This window comes from Fukomys damarensis, unplaced genomic scaffold, assembly GCF_012274545.1.
Source record: "Fukomys damarensis isolate Sample0158 unplaced genomic scaffold, DMR_v1.0_HiC HiC_scaffold_17, whole genome shotgun sequence".
In the NCBI taxonomy this organism is placed as follows: Eukaryota; Metazoa; Chordata; class Mammalia; order Rodentia; family Bathyergidae; genus Fukomys; species Fukomys damarensis.
The window spans coordinates 38,849,214-38,863,240 of record NW_022900929.1 but is presented as its reverse complement, the minus strand read 5'-3'; the positions used below and the strand labels follow the sequence as shown (position 1 = coordinate 38,863,240).

The 14,027-nt window shown below is 43.0% G+C and overlaps 1 protein-coding gene across 9 annotated transcripts in view; it reads right to left on the bottom strand.

Annotated features, from left to right (window-relative positions):
• Meis2 (Meis homeobox 2) overlaps nucleotides 1-14,027 on the bottom strand; it is a 203,782-nt gene that overhangs the window by 137,787 nt on the left and 51,968 nt on the right. For all 9 annotated transcript variants that reach the window (XM_010624630.1, XM_010624632.1, XM_010624634.2 and 6 more), the window contains one exon: nucleotides 4,330-4,475. In XM_010624630.1, the coding sequence (XP_010622932.1) occupies nucleotides 4,330-4,475 (146 nt within the window). The remainder of the gene's footprint in view (nucleotides 1-4,329; nucleotides 4,476-14,027) is intronic.

Below are 14,027 nucleotides of genomic sequence, written 5' to 3'. Positions count from 1 at the left end.
TTTTTTTTTTTTTTTTTTTTTTTTTTTTTTTTTTTGGTTCTGGAGATTGAACTCAGGCTCCTACACTTGCGAGGCAGGTGACGAAACCATAGAGCCAAATCCCTGGCCCCATATCTTCACATTTTAAAAGGGAATTTTAAAAGGATATTTTGGAAATAGGTAGTTAAAATGAGAAAGTAATTAACTCCAGATTAAGAAAATTCAAAGTGAACATGGAAACTTCATCAAATAGCATAGTTTTAAAAATTCTCCTCTGGATTTAATTTAAATATTTACTTCCATATAATCACTTTTGGACATATTTGTTACCTTGTCCCCTAAAGTTGGTTGTACATAGGAATTTGAGATTGTTTTAACTGCTACAGTTGACGTGTATTTTGTTCTAAGAAAACTGAAGGTTAATGATTTTTGTCATATTAAGACTAAGACTTAACAATTGCTACAGTTGGCCTTTGTGGAGGTGGGTTTTTTCCCCCTCCGGGCCTTTTGAGGTATTCAGAATAGGTGACAATAGCTTGCAGTTGAGAACATATGTAGAGAGACCCCTGTGGCTTATTGGAAAAAGTTGCTCCATGCTGGTTGGGTGTTTGGAAAAAAAAATACAACCAGAGTTCTTTTATGTTCTGCTAGTTAATGAATGCATGAATGTCAAAATGGGCCAATGGCCTATTCAGGGGGCAAAGCCTTAGCAGCCCCCTTCTTTAAGAACACATCCTGAGATGCAAAATACATTTGCTTAACAAATTAAAATAATGAGATAATTCAATTAGCTTCTTTTTTTAAAAAAAAAAGAAAGAAAAAAGGGTACATCAGGGATTATTGTAATACAAGAACAGGTCATACTACACAAAAGAGAACAAACCAGTTTGAAATAATGTTAAAGAGACTAATAATGGAGGAATGCACATTGAATCATGCACTTGTAAAGCATTTTACATGAAATAATAATTTAGACTACATCTATTTTCAGTGAGCTCGGGCCAACATTTCACTTTGAAAGTTGAAATTAATTAAATGACAGAAAAATATACTGGGGCATCTCTATTTCCAAGGACTTCCTCATGCCTGTTAGTGCATATAAGAAAAGAAGTCTAAATTAACATGTCGCTAGTTAGGGGGTCTGTATTCCTGGTTTCTGAGCTCAGAATTACAGCCGAGTAAATCTTTCAGCTCATTAAAGACTGGAAAGTAAAAGTTTTACAGGACTATCCTCATCAAAGTTATTGAACCTCTTCTCTGCCGTGGGGGTAAGAGTGGAAATGGAGAGAGAAAGTAGTTTCAAAGAGAAAGCTGGGAGAATTTCCTTAAGACACAAGGGAGGACAGAAAAGGCAGAGGGGAGCAGAGGATGGGAGACAAAGCCAGCAGGGAAAGTAATGAAAGGGGAAAGTTATAAAAGAAGGTCACAGGGAGGAGAGACATAAAAGCATTTGGTGAAAAGTAAAAAGAAAGGAAGAAGGAGAGGAAGGACCATCATGAGTGTGGGACAGAGCATTGTTCTGACTAATGTCCCTGAGCAGAACCAAAATAAAGGGACATGAGAAAGGAGCTTATAGATCTGGCACTACATCCCTCTCACCTGAAAAATGGGGAGAAGAAATGTCCAGAGAAGTTAGTGGATTTGATGTTCTGGCCAGTACAGAGGAAAACTGACTTTGAAATGCCGGCTTCCTCACTCCTGGGCTCAGGTTATTTGGGCCCTCTCTCTCTAACCAATGATGGCCATACATTAAATATTTAGTTGGATGAAGAGGTCTGCACAGAGCCCATATGTACACATAATTGCATGCAAACTCTTCTGGGATGGGGTAAGTTCTTACAGTTGGTTTGTAGTACAGAAGAACCCTACGGGCTCAGGAATCATCGGCTAGCCACAATTTTCAGCCTGTGGCCATTGTTCATCATGGTGGCATCCTGGACAGGGAGGTAGTAGGTGAGCCGTAAAGAGGACAAGACAAGAAGTCCAGCAAGGACTCCTGATAGAGAGGACCCTTGGCTTACGAACTCAAGTGGTTCCTGAGGGCTGGTTGTAACTGACTCAGTACAGCCAAGATCTGGATATTTACCTGAGTACACACTATAAGAGGCAGACGAGTCTTCCATTAACCTAATTAATCCAAGTTATTCCTATGCCAGGCCAGTTGTAACTTGAGAGTCAACTGTACTTCCACATAAGAGTCAACTCATGGAATAGGGCAGGAAGTCCGCTCTATCCACAAAGGCTGGGAGAGCAGGGAGCTTTAAAAACAATTAAACACTTGGTTTTTTCATGCCCCTTCCCCACTGACTGAGTGGATCAATGGCAGAGGCTGAGATTTCTGTGAACTACTAAAGATGATGATGATTTTAGCAAAGTTGCATGATGCTGTGAAAAACACCAAATGAGTGACTCTGAAGGCTTCGGTGGTCCTGGACTCAGTTTGATCTTCAGCCAGTCTCTTCCCTTCATGAATTGAAGTTTCCTCACTTGTAAACAGCGCAGCTAAATTCTCTACGGTGCTGCTTATTCTGTGGCATGGCTTTTGAGAGAGGGGTTGGAAACACAGGCAGCTGTCTCCTTGGAAAGCGACGGCTGGAGTCCTTATTTTCAAACAAGAAAGGTGGAGCAGGAGAGAAGAGCCCCGCCAGGAGTAGGGAGCCGACCAGGTGAGCTGGGCAGGAGAAGCCTGCTGCCCTGGGCAGCTACCGGCCATGCGGCCTTTCCTACTCGCTACTCTAACCAAACAAACCTCCGTTAAAAATGAGAAACCCCTCCCCTCACGCTCGCTCTCGACTTCCAAATTAAAAACATTTTACAGGTTAGTAAATCTCCAGCTGAGGTGATGTAGCAGAGAACAGCTGTGAAGTAATTTTGATAATGATGAGAATAATAACCACATGGCAAGGTTCAGGGCTTTGCTGTTGCGGCTTCAGTGCTCCTGAATAGATAAAAGTGATTAAATACTCCTGATTATCCCTGACCAATATGTAATGGATTTACAGCCCTTTCAATTAGTCAGTATTTGCTTAGGACTCATTATTTTGTCTTTGGTTAAGTAATCAGCCCAGAGACCGCATGTTCTGTCTAATTCCTTTGAGCCAAGTCGGTGCAGGGCCCTGACCTTTGAAATGGCCATAGCTCCTAGGCAAAAATCACCACCACCACGGCCGCCGTGTCATTCTCCCAGCTAATCCTGACACCACAGGCCAGATCAATACACCTTCGTTTGCTACTAATGTCCTTACATCAGGTTGCCCGATTTAGGGATGTGAATCTATCGCTTGGCCCTCCCCACTGCTGCTCCACCCTTTGCTCTCTGCAGCTCTGTGAGAAGAGCAGATACCCGGCCACCACCATAAATAAAAGTGGAACCTTGTCCTGGACTCATGACACTGTAACTAATGTCATTCAGCAGGGCAACACGCAAGTTGGATAATCAAAGGAGACCTTCAGCTTCCAACGTGTCACTCTATTTTTTAAGCATTAGGCTAAAGAGAATGGCTTGAAAACAATATTATGGCAAGAAACATACTATGAAATTTTTACCATTTTCCCAGAATATACAAGTGGACAGTAAAATATAAGCAGACCTTGTTTCTCTGTAAAAGTATATTGTCATTTTTTTTGTCATGACAGTCTTAAAGTCAACAGTATATACTGACACATAAAACCCATTGCATAAAAGAGGATAAAAGTAAATTGTTGCTTTAAAAATACTGCACATAATGAATCCTTTCCCAGAAGTGAACATGGTTAACTTTTAAGATAATGGACTTGAACGGCTAAAAAATAGTCTTCAATTTCCACTTTACAAACAAAGGCCTTATAGCACCTATGACCTTCTTTATTTGTCATACAAATACATGACATGTTTGCAAACTGCTTCAGGGAGGAAAGTTGCACCTGATGCCATGAGCTGGGGCATGCATGTGGCAAGAGGCTTTTCTGCCTCTTAGAGGAGACTCTTTCATTAATAGTGCAATCAGCAGCATTTATGGGTCTGTGAGCCCCTTACAGCAATGTCCTCTGGTTGTGGTTGCATTATCTTAAATTGACTCATACCTTTTTGCATAAATAACAAATTTCCTTGCATGTACTGTTTATAGTCCTAGACCATTTTGAGTAAGGTCCGCTACTGGTCTCTACTTTCTAGACTCTAGGGGATGCTTTTTGGATGGCAATAGTAGAAAGAACCTTAACTGTTCTACTAGTCATCAGATTTCAAGACAGAATCGGCACTGTGATTGTTTGTTTGTTTGTTTGTTGTAATCTGAATGAGACAGTATAACGTGCTCAGAGAATTTAGCAAAACAACAAAAACTTGTTTTTTCCTCTTTCATTTTGACTTACTGTGAGATGCTGGAAAAGCCATGCTCTCATGATATTTGTTGCTACTTTGGGGAAAATGCCTCTTTTCTTCTGGCGTTTTTTGTCCTTGTCTGGATCGTCATCGTCACCTGTCCCAGGTGAAGCTACACTGTTGTCTAAACCATCCCCTGGTAAAAAGAAATGAAGATGCATTAGAGAAAACATAACAAGAGTGCCCACAACAGTAGGTAGGTAATGACGAGCTCGGCTAAGCTTGCTGAAGAAATCCATTAAGCGGGTATATGCTCTTTCATTAAAGTATAATTGGAGACACAAATATGTAAAAGACAAAATTAAGCCAGGCCTCTTCAAATGTTAATTTTGTGTGTCTCACACTTGCCCCTATCATTAATTCAATTATAATTGTGTTCCTGACACAGCGCAGTAGCTCTTTGTCAATTATGGCATCCGATGTGGGAAAATCGCCATCAGAAAACCCATCCGGCCCCAATTCGACCCCACACCCACGGTGCACACAGACTGTAGGACAATCGAGGTAAGTGTTCTGTAGTCTATGTGTTCTAGGCCGCCTGCACAGGTGACACTAACTGTGTCACTGCTGATTGTGCACAATGCGCTGCCTGCTCTGCGCCCCCAGAACTGTCACCTCCTTAGCACGCACATTCACATACTCCTCACAGGACCCTGCACTCGGCATTTGCATGAAATGAAAACTTTTAGCTCCCTGCACCACTGATCATTAGTGTGTGGGGGGGTTCACATCAAGGTAGGGCACTCACTTAATCAGAAGTTTCTATCAACATCTTTCTCTTCTGTGCTTTTCTCTGGCATTAATTGTGCATTAGCAAAAATCATTTACTTTTAACAGTCATAGTTATTTTTTCTTGCCCTCTGGCAAAAATGCCTTGAAAGCCTGCCTGGAGGGCATCTAAATTATGTATCTGAAAAACTCTTCTGGCAAGGCATTGCAGGACCCCTACTTTCTTAAAATTCATACGAGCACGTCTTCCTGTTTTTGGGAAAGCATCAATCAAGACCAGCAATATATGCCACATCCCTACATTAATATTTGAACTAATAACTTTTAAAAAAGGGAAAGAAACAAGATCCGACTTGTGGCATAATCAAATGCAAAATAAATGAAGAATACGAGGACAGCAGTGGGGCTTTATAGATGGCTGTGTTTTCCTTGCACATCATTAGCCTGGAGCCACACGAAAGAGGAAAACAGAGAAGTGGAGAGTTTATGCTCCCTGCTGGTGTTTAAGAAGCTGGGGTCCTGAAAGAACATCTGGGAATTGCACTGAGATGGGGGGTTTTGTAATTTAAGAATAGACATTCATTAGCAGTAAATGCCATAAATCCCATGCTAAGTAAAAACCTTGTCTAAGAAAGCCTAAAACAATAAACTCTGTGCTCAATGTAGCCTGAGCTGGATGCTCTGTTGCTTCCCAAGGAATGCCACAGATCCACCAGCTCTTTCCCAGACCCACTCACTCCTCCCCAGATCGATTGTGCTACAACACAGACTTCCTGCCCACTGGGTCACTGGCCTTCGAACTTCTGGGTCTGCTCCGTGGGCTTCCCTGTACCTGTTCTTTTCCTTTCTCGCCGAAAAAAACCTTCAACCTCCTTTGACCAGAGAAGCAGAAAAACCACAGCAAAGAGCTGGCAGATTAATTTTATTGACATTTCCATTTTCACTGCAATGCGATACCCTCCATCACATGGAAGAGATGACCCTCACTATTTACAGACTGACAGGCCACTTCATTACAACCACCCTGCCCCAAGGCAAAGCAGCTCCCTTCCATCTGCCCAAACACTAGAGCATGACCCTGAAGTTGCTGTTCTCTTTTTCTTTGCCTTCTGTTATGATGAGAGGAGAGAGAGAGAGAGAGAGGGAGAATCCCAAATATTCAAACAACGAATCAGTGGGCAGGGAAACAAAGGCTTTTAACTTTTGAATACTGGAGATACCTATCTATCTATCTATCTATCTATCTATCTATCTATCTATCTATCTAGTCTTTCCTTCATCTTCCTGCACACTCATGTGCATCAGGGGTTCTCAAACACAAGACACACACACACACACACACTCACACAAGCTCACGCAGGAACACGTGCACACACTTTTCACCATGCCAAGGAACTGCTGCAAGGCAAATTCTCACCCACACTAATGGCTTCTGACTGCTCCTTGGCAACCCCAGCACTTTAACCTGGGTGGATATGCTCTCCAAAATACAGACACTGGAGCGAGCTCATCAGCTGTTCATGTGACACAGATGGAGAGTAGCTATTAGGAGCCAGGCACTGGGCCTTGGGGATCTGAGGTGCTGTTCTGTAGCCTGAGGCGATTTTGAAAAGCAGCACCCGGAGATGAGGAAAGAAAAAAAAAATCCCACACTGCAAGTGCAAGTTTGAAGTCAGTCAGTCTGTCTGTCTGCCTCTCGCAGATAGAGATATCTTTTCTTCCACCACAGAATCTACGTGGGCTATCTGAATGTACATCTCAGATAATGTATGTATGGGATAACTCTTCCTTCACTGTCTTCCAAATATAAAAACACACTCTGTAAACAATGCCTGTGTGTATGTATATATTTCTTCCTAAGCACATATGGTTTCTGTGTGTATGTTTAAGCTGAAATTGTCAGGATTTTGTTAAAATCTCATTTAGCTTTTTTGATAGGTTTTTGAATACACTTATTTTAAAAGGTTAATGCCTTAATTGAAGGAAGTTCAATGAAAAAAGGCATTTGCCTTTTTAACCCAACCAGTGACCTTAAAAATGAGAGGGACAGCATTTCTGTGATGCATTTCCTCCTGTTTAAAAGCAAAGAGGGCTGATAATCTCTTCAAACTATATGATTCACTGTAGCTAGCTAGAGCATCCTTTGATGACTGACTTAAACTGGAGAAACAGGAGCATTACATGAATTTTAATGTAAAGCGCTCCATGTTACATAAATGTTGTAAAATATTTGAACTGAGATACCACATAACAAAGAATTATAAACAAAAATGTGTCGAGATTTGCATCAATGACTAGATACTAGGCAGAAGACTTTAATATTAGTGTTTATACCTCTATAAAAAGAATTTTCCACTCCCAAATCCAACAATAAATACCACTGTTTTCTCCTCCACTGGACTGTGAACCAACTCCAGCATACAGCACTAACAAAGGCATAAAGAAAATTTTTGAAAGGCAACTGTGTGTTCTGCCACCTATCGTAACATTTTGCAGATGAGGCAAGAGTTAGTTGCTATTTGAGTGAATGTCATTTTCTTGTTTCGAGGCCTGTGGGTGTGTAGGTAAGATGCCTGCCTGGGAATCCTGGGCACATGTGCCAGACAGCTACTGTGCTGAAAAGGTATGGAGAGGAGCCTAAGTTCATGGGCCAAAGGAGGTAGAAAGATTAATGGCGTGTACTGCAGCATCAGAGGTTAGGATTCAAATGTGTGGAATCGTCAAGGAAAGGAGTTGGTCTTGCTGACCAGTAGTCAGAGCAGACCTAAGAGCAGACCTCCATGCCCAACAGGGGCAGATACCAAGTTGCTGCTGGGTGAGTGGATGACTGAATTGATCAGTGACCTCAGTCAGAGGCCCTCCTCTCTTCTTGGCAATCCTCACACTGGGCAACCACAGTGCTATTCTAGCAATTAACGGTCACTCCTCTGGAGAGGAGGGGGCCCCCTATGTGCACAGCTGCTGCTAAACATGTGCTGCTTTGAAGCCCTCGGAGCCCAAAGGGTGGCCTGAGGGACTGGGACACTGACCATTCCACCAGCACTGCCAGCTCTACTGAATAAAAAACTACAGAAAGAAATACTGTGCATGCTTCTTTTAAAAAGTTGCTAATCCTATGACCAAGGGCACAGTCTAAGTTTGGGCCAAAATACTCGAAACAGATGTGCATTATTGGAACATAAAGCATGTGACCATGAGAAGGAATATTCAAGGCCTATGGAAAGATGAATTTGAAGGAGATTAAATGATCAAGGGAGGTTGTTAAAGACACAAGTCCCAAGGCCTCAGCCCAAGCCCACTGAATCAAAATATCCTAGGGCACAGACCAGGAATTTGTATTTCTAACAAGTTTGCTTATACAAACAGCCCAGCACTGGTTCTTTAACTGGCTTTTGGAAGCCACCCAACTAGATGACCTACTTGCAATAAGACACATCCTCAGGAAGAGTAGGTAGTTAAAATTCTACTTTAATCTACGAGCAGGGCTAGTGGTCGGAATGAGTGGCTCCAATCTGGCCCAGGCCTCATTCACTGCAGGACAGCCACAGTGCTCTGCCCATCACCATGCAACGTCACCCTAATCTTCTGGGGTGTGGATTCAACAGACTCAGGAAGCCACAGAACAACAGCTCTCAAAAAGAGGAATAGCAGCTTTGGCATCATCTGAGAACCTGAGAAATGCAAATTCTCCGGTCATCCCCAGCCCTACTTGATCTGAAATGTTAGGTGTGAGGTCCCACAATCAGGCTATGAACAAGCCTTCTAGGTGGCTCTGATGCCCACTTCCACTGGAGGATGACATAGACTCCCCCCTTGGTCCTCTATCTCTCAGTGTTGTCTGAAGGCCTGGATCTAATCTCTGCATCCTCCTCCTCTGGCTTTAAGACTTGAAAGTATTTTGAGCGCATCTCTAGCTGGATTTACACCCATGCTCTCGAGGAAGTCACACATATTTTCCATAGCTATGCAGACTATGCTCAGTGCAGGGCGCAGCTGTGGTACATAGCTTGAGCCTACACCTACCTAAAGAGCAATGCCGTCTAGTGGCAGGATGCTAAGTCCTGAGATACCATGGCATCAGGGTATTGGGGGAAATTCACATTCAGAGCTGTATGTTTAATGAATCAGGGTGGACACAGGCACACTATGAGAGCATCCTAGGGCAGAAATTCCCCTCCATAAAATTCTTGGTCATAAAAACTACCCAGGCAAAACGACATGACTTCTTGTCATTCGCATACTGTCTTATTCCCTTTAGCCAAAAATCTGTTTCTATTTTAGACATCAGTTGCATGGTTGAAAGTAAAGAAATTATAAGAACAGTGATTATATGCTATGATCAGTCTAATACCACGGGGACATGGCCTTCTCCTTCTTTCTGTCCCATTAAGAACACAGTGTGACAACCAAGATGGTATTAGTCCATCTCCTTCCACTTAGCCCAGCCCCTAAAAGCACATTTACAATGCAGACACTGAGGCCAGGAGGTTAAATCCTTGCCCAAGATCCCACAGGACAAACTGGAGCCCAGGCACAGCTACTCCAAGTCCAGTCTCCCACCACTGGCTTGCTCATGAACACTGGAAACAATTTTTTTCCTCCCCAAAGCATTACCTTGTCTGAACTCTGCTATTAATGACAGAAGCAAACACAGCCTAATTCTACGAGAAGAGGTCTGAGTAAAGAGAAGAAGAGAAGACTTTTGTGTTGGGACCCAAAGCTTGGGACTGAGTTAAAGCTGGTCTGGCTTGGCTTCAACTGGAAATGTACCTGATTTCCTCCCAAAGCCAGCCAGTGCCACGAGGGTCTTCGGCAGCAGCCTGGGAAGAGTTCGTGAGACGCAGGATTGTTACAAATGGCTTATCATGGCCTGAGTGGAGATCCCCATGTGGATAGCAGCAGACTGACCCAAGAGCCCAGAAGCACTACAAATCTGAGTCCTTCCTGTCCACACAGTCAAGACTTCTTGGGTTTTGATGCCATCATTGTGCAGACCCTTCAGTACTTCACAGGTCTGTGACTCAAATGATACGTCCTCCTCTTCCTCCTTCAAAGTCGCTTTTTTAAACATAAGATGCTTCAGAGAGTTGGCACATGGTCAGGTAATAACCATCTAAAATGAGCCATGTTTAGATAAGAAAGTAGGTCAAATAAAATTTATTTTGGTGAACAGCATTTGTACTTCCTTTGGGTAAGCTAACAGACCCCCTTTCAATCATCATTTCTCATTTTGGACGAAGTCTAATAGTTATATTTACTTGTAAAAAAAATGTGTTAAATAAAAGAATAATAGCTTACCTGGAAGAACAAGACTTTTTTCTTTTGAATAATATAAACTCATTATATTCATTATCCTTTTTATTTTGTACAGCTTAAATTCACTAATTTAGAGCTCAGCATGGTGGTGCATGTCCGTGATACCAGAACTCAGGAGGCTGAGGCAGGAGGATTGCCATGAGTTGGAGTCCAGTCTGGGCTACATAGGGAGTTCAAAGCTAGCCTGAATTGCCTAGCAAGATCCTGTCTCTAAATAAATAAATAAGTAAGTCAACAAATGGATAAATTCTCTAATTTAATATATAATCAATCGATATCAGTATCTTTCAAAAATCTATTTCCAGAAATTTGGTATACTCTTTAATACGTGGATGCTTATATATGTTATCTGATTATAAACCTGTATGTATTAAGTTACGTTGCATACCTATGCTGAAATATCTGTAGGCGAAGAGAGTATTTTTGCCTATGATCTTAACTATGGTATCTATGTGCACAGATTTCTACAGCTCCAAGTATGTACCGCCACGCCGGGGATTTAGCTCAGTGGTTCCGCTGCGCGCCTCTCTGCAAGCACAAGGTCCCAAGTTCAATCCCCGGTACCAAAAAGAGAACGTTCCTACATAATGTTAAATGCGTACTTTCAGTGTCAGGTCTTTATCTGAAGAACTCGCAGAGTATCGTCTCCTCCCCGACACTGTCCTCACCGTTATGATCACAAACGGCGCTGGCATCGTCCCTGGCGTTTGCAGTGCTCCAATTGTCCCTTCGCTCCTATACTGATTTTACGTTACGTGTGACAACACTGAGCCTCAGAGAAATGAGGTAACTCCTCAGGCACAACACGGATGTGGCGCTGTGGTGCTGCCCCCTTTGAGGCTCGCACACCCTGTGCCCTCCAGAGACGGCTGAAGGACGAGAGGCGAAGGGGGAAGGGCGGTCCTGGGTCAGCCATTGCCATTGAGAAAACAGAGCTGAGGAGAGGCGCGGCGTAGTCACATCTACGTTCCAAAGAAATATTAGATGACAGCGCATTTAAAAATCTATATAAACCAAGAAGGAAGCCAAAGTGTATTTTCTGCAGATGAGAACAATCGCTATCTATAAAGTCATGTGTGTTTCCTGTGGATCTAAAACCTAAGTATGATTTTGAAATAGGAATATCTATTGAATCTTAAAGACTTTTCTGAGTCAGGGGATCCTTCAAGATTCCGTTCCTTTAATCCTTTCTAGTGACTTAGAATACCCTTTTCCTTCATTTACAAATGTTCGCCTGCACCATTCTTCTCTGCCAGCAAACTCCTAATCAACATTCAAAACCCAGTGAAAAAGGAAGGACCTCCGTTTTCCCCCAGTTCCCATGAACAGAATGAGTGCACTGCATTTCTTCAACATTTTGTGTTCACTTTTGCTATACTTGCTTTTCTGTTTTCAATTTATCTGTTCACTACTTTATCTGTGTTGACCTTTTCCAAGGCAGGACCTCCGTCTTAATCACTTCTGATGCTAATCCCTGACACAGAGCAAATGTTCAAATGTTAGTAGAATGAAAACTTTAGTAGCTAAATTTAGGGCCTCTTGGTATATTTTTTGGACCTGATAATACTGTAACCTGCTTTGAGGAAAGAGAATGTGAAGAAAATTCCCTGGCTTTTGGTCACCAATCTTGGGCTTCTTGTCTCTATTCTCCCTGCCCTGCGGCACCTATCATTCAGCACTTCACTCCCACAATGCATGGTCCTCCTCCCAGAAATCCAAGACCTGTGTCCCCTACTGCCTATGAAAGCAGTGCTCCATCTCTAATCTGTCCTATTCCACAGCAAACAGAGAGACAGCCTAGAAGAGGGAGCTATCCATTGCCCAAATATAACATTGCCAAGACCAGCAGCACACAGTACTTGGGAGCTAATTGTTTCATCATTTCTATGTTTTTTTTTCTCTCTCTCTTAATACACAGGGTGGTACTTGGAAAACAGGATTAAAATGTACTAGGTGTCAAAAGGTATTAGCTTGTAGTGGTTGTTAGGGAGTCCCTTCCAGGGGTTTACTGATGTGTCCCCTGAGGAACCTGCACCAGGAACTGGGTGGGTATGGTGGCTCATGCTTGTAATACCAGCACTCTGCATTAGGCTGAGGCAGGAGGATTTCAAGTTTGAGCCCACGGAGGGCAACTTAGTGGCTGGTGCAACCCTGTTTCAAAATGAAAAATAGAAAAGGTCTGGGGAGGTAGACCAGTGTGAAGGTCCTGGGTTCAAACTCCGGTACCAAGAAGAAAGAAAGAAAGAAGAAAGAGGAAGAGAGGAGAGAGAGAGAGAGAACCAAGATTTCAAAGGGAAAACAGCAGAAAACACAGCAGCTTTTGCCTGCTTCTGTTGCAGAATATAGCCTTGTAAAATTTGCTTTCCAAGAACCACTGACAAAGTAAATCTTTTTCCACAAGCAACATTTTTTCACATCAGAGTAGTTGACTGGGGCAGATTGGGGGCTGTAGACCCAGAAACCGAGGCAGAGTGGGGGCCAGCAGTGAGACCCACTAATTACTGATCTCTTTTACTCTCCTGCTGTGCTTAACTGCCTGGCCATGTTAAAGTGAAATTTTTCTGTGATTTTTCAAGTGACTCGTTCATAGCCCACGAGCACGGAGGGGAGCAGCGGGGATGAAACGCTTTCGTTTACATGCAACATTTACTAACCATGTGGGTTTTCCGACATTAAAGAGAGGACGGTGACCCAGGCCACCTTTTGCACACTCAAAAGAGCACTGAAAAAAAAACAAGTCTTCATCGGCTTACCTCAGGCTTCCCGGTCCTGAACACCCTCCCCCCGGGGTAGGAGCAGAAAGGGAAAAAAAGAGGGGATTTTATGCTCCTTTCTCTTCAACTTTTCAGGCGGTATAAGCAGCATTTAGCAAATTCAGCCCCAAATGGCTCCAAATGCTCAGAGCTGCAGGGGCTCATTCTTTGTTACCCTCCCTCTATTTACACAGGATTTATGCAGGCTCTCCACTGAAGAGACCTAAAGCACTTTCATTCTCACCCGCTCACCCTGGACTGTGGCGGGGCCAGTGTCTTCCTGGCCTGCCATGGGGTCGGGGGCAGCGGGAGAAGGTGACAAACCGCTCCGGATCGAGCCCCAGACAACCTAGCTGGGCCAGACAGCTGCGGAGCGGACAGGCCTGCAGAGATGGGCGAACCTTCCAGAAGAGAAGGGAAACCCAGCCAAGGCTGTACAAATGTGCGTCCAGAGACAAATAACATGCACTTTAAAATATGCATCTATATGATATAATGGAAAGTAGTGGGGGAAGAAAAAAAAACTCAGACTGCAGCTTGGATGAAAACCACTCACCCACTGGTTGGAAAAATAAAGTGTAAAAACAGACAGATGGACACATATGTAAATGTGGCTGTGTTTTTAGGCTTTAGCTGGCAACGTGAGTGTCGTAGTATAGTTTTGCACGCCTGTATTTTCCATATCATGTTGAATCCTGTTAACTGTTGAACAGAAACATCTCATACTGGTCCTTGACCAAATCCGTCCCCTCAATTTACCCGGTAGGAGCCATAAAATGGCTTTGTTTATTGACTGGAACTCTAATCCTTCAGAGCAGAAGTGAACGAAAGCTTGCAATACTCTTAGTCTGTTCTTTACTCTTTTTGGTTATTCACATTTGAATATATAT